The 1,076-nt window shown below is 66.3% G+C and overlaps 1 protein-coding gene across 1 annotated transcript in view; it reads left to right on the top strand.

Moving 5' to 3' along the window:
* Positions 1-1,076, top strand: part of OSBPL5 (oxysterol binding protein like 5) — a 27,477-nt gene that overhangs the window by 4,084 nt on the left and 22,317 nt on the right. Inside the window, exon 3 of the mRNA XM_039840389.1 lies at positions 215-297. Within this exon, the coding sequence (XP_039696323.1) occupies positions 215-297 (83 nt within the window). The remainder of the gene's footprint in view (positions 1-214; positions 298-1,076) is intronic.

The raw sequence follows: 1,076 nt of genomic DNA, 5'->3' as shown, positions 1-1,076 counted from the left end.
CTGCCTGTGGTGGAGGCTGGGCCCGAGCTCGTGGGTTCCCCTCAGTGGTGATGGTGACGCTGCCTGGTGTTGATGAGATGTCTTGGGCGGTGTCCTGCAGCCACCGCCGCCTCCGACTGGCTTCCTGCCCTACCCAGGCCTCCTGCCACACGCGGACAGACAGCCAGAGAAGCCGTGCCGTGGCCCGGTGCTCACCCCCGCTGCTGTCTTGCAGGGAAGGACATGGAGTCCAACGGCCCGTCGCTGCCAAGGGACGAAGGGCCCCCGACCCCAGGCTCCGCCACAAAGGTGTCACCGGTAAGAGGGAAGGCCCCAGGCAGGGGGTCAGCCCAAAGGGCAACAGGAAGTGGGTTGAGGAGGGGACAGCCAGCCGGTCGTCGCCAGCCCGAGCCACGGGGATCAGCTTCGAATCCCAGACTTCGAATGCAGGGGCGGCCGCTGGGAGCAGGGACGGGCCACCAAGAGCTTCCAGTTGTTTCATCAGAGTACCTCGTTGGTGTAACAGAGGACGGGGTGGCAGGCGGCCGGAGAAAGGCCGTGGGCCGCTAGGTGCCGTTCGGGGACAGAAAATCGTGATAGGAAAAGACTCCAGACCCCCCCTGTCACAAGGAGGCCCTGCATACCTTCCCGGCCTCCGCCGGTGCTGTCCCCTCCACAGGGCACGCTCTCCAGGGGACACCAAATTTGGGGGAAGCTCATGCACACACGCACACACCGTGCGCCCCCCGGGCCAGCCCCTCCCAGCTGAGGCCCACCCACGTGACTACGGGGCCCCGGCCACCAGGACTGGGCACACCCCCTCCTTCCCGTCTGAGGCCTGGGCAGCCACGGTCCTCACACACTGGTGGCGATTGGTGGCTCTGGGCTCTGACCATAGGGAGCAGCACTTCTCGCCGTGCCCAGCCACCTGCGGCTCCTGTGACCTAGAGTGACAGCCTTTCTCCTCTGGGACCCCGTGTCCTGGCCTGCGAACAAGGGCTTAGTGTTGGTCCTGAAGGCCTTTCCCCGTGTCTGCCTCAGACCTTTGATGGCTGCCCCCGGCCCAGCCTGCGTTTCCCGCCCTTAGCACCCAGGGC

Source organism: Pteropus medius, unplaced genomic scaffold (assembly GCF_902729225.1).
Source record: "Pteropus medius unplaced genomic scaffold, Ma_sr-lr_union100, whole genome shotgun sequence".
Taxonomy (NCBI): Eukaryota; Metazoa; Chordata; class Mammalia; order Chiroptera; family Pteropodidae; genus Pteropus; species Pteropus medius.
This window is presented reverse-complemented; position numbering and strand designations above follow the sequence as displayed.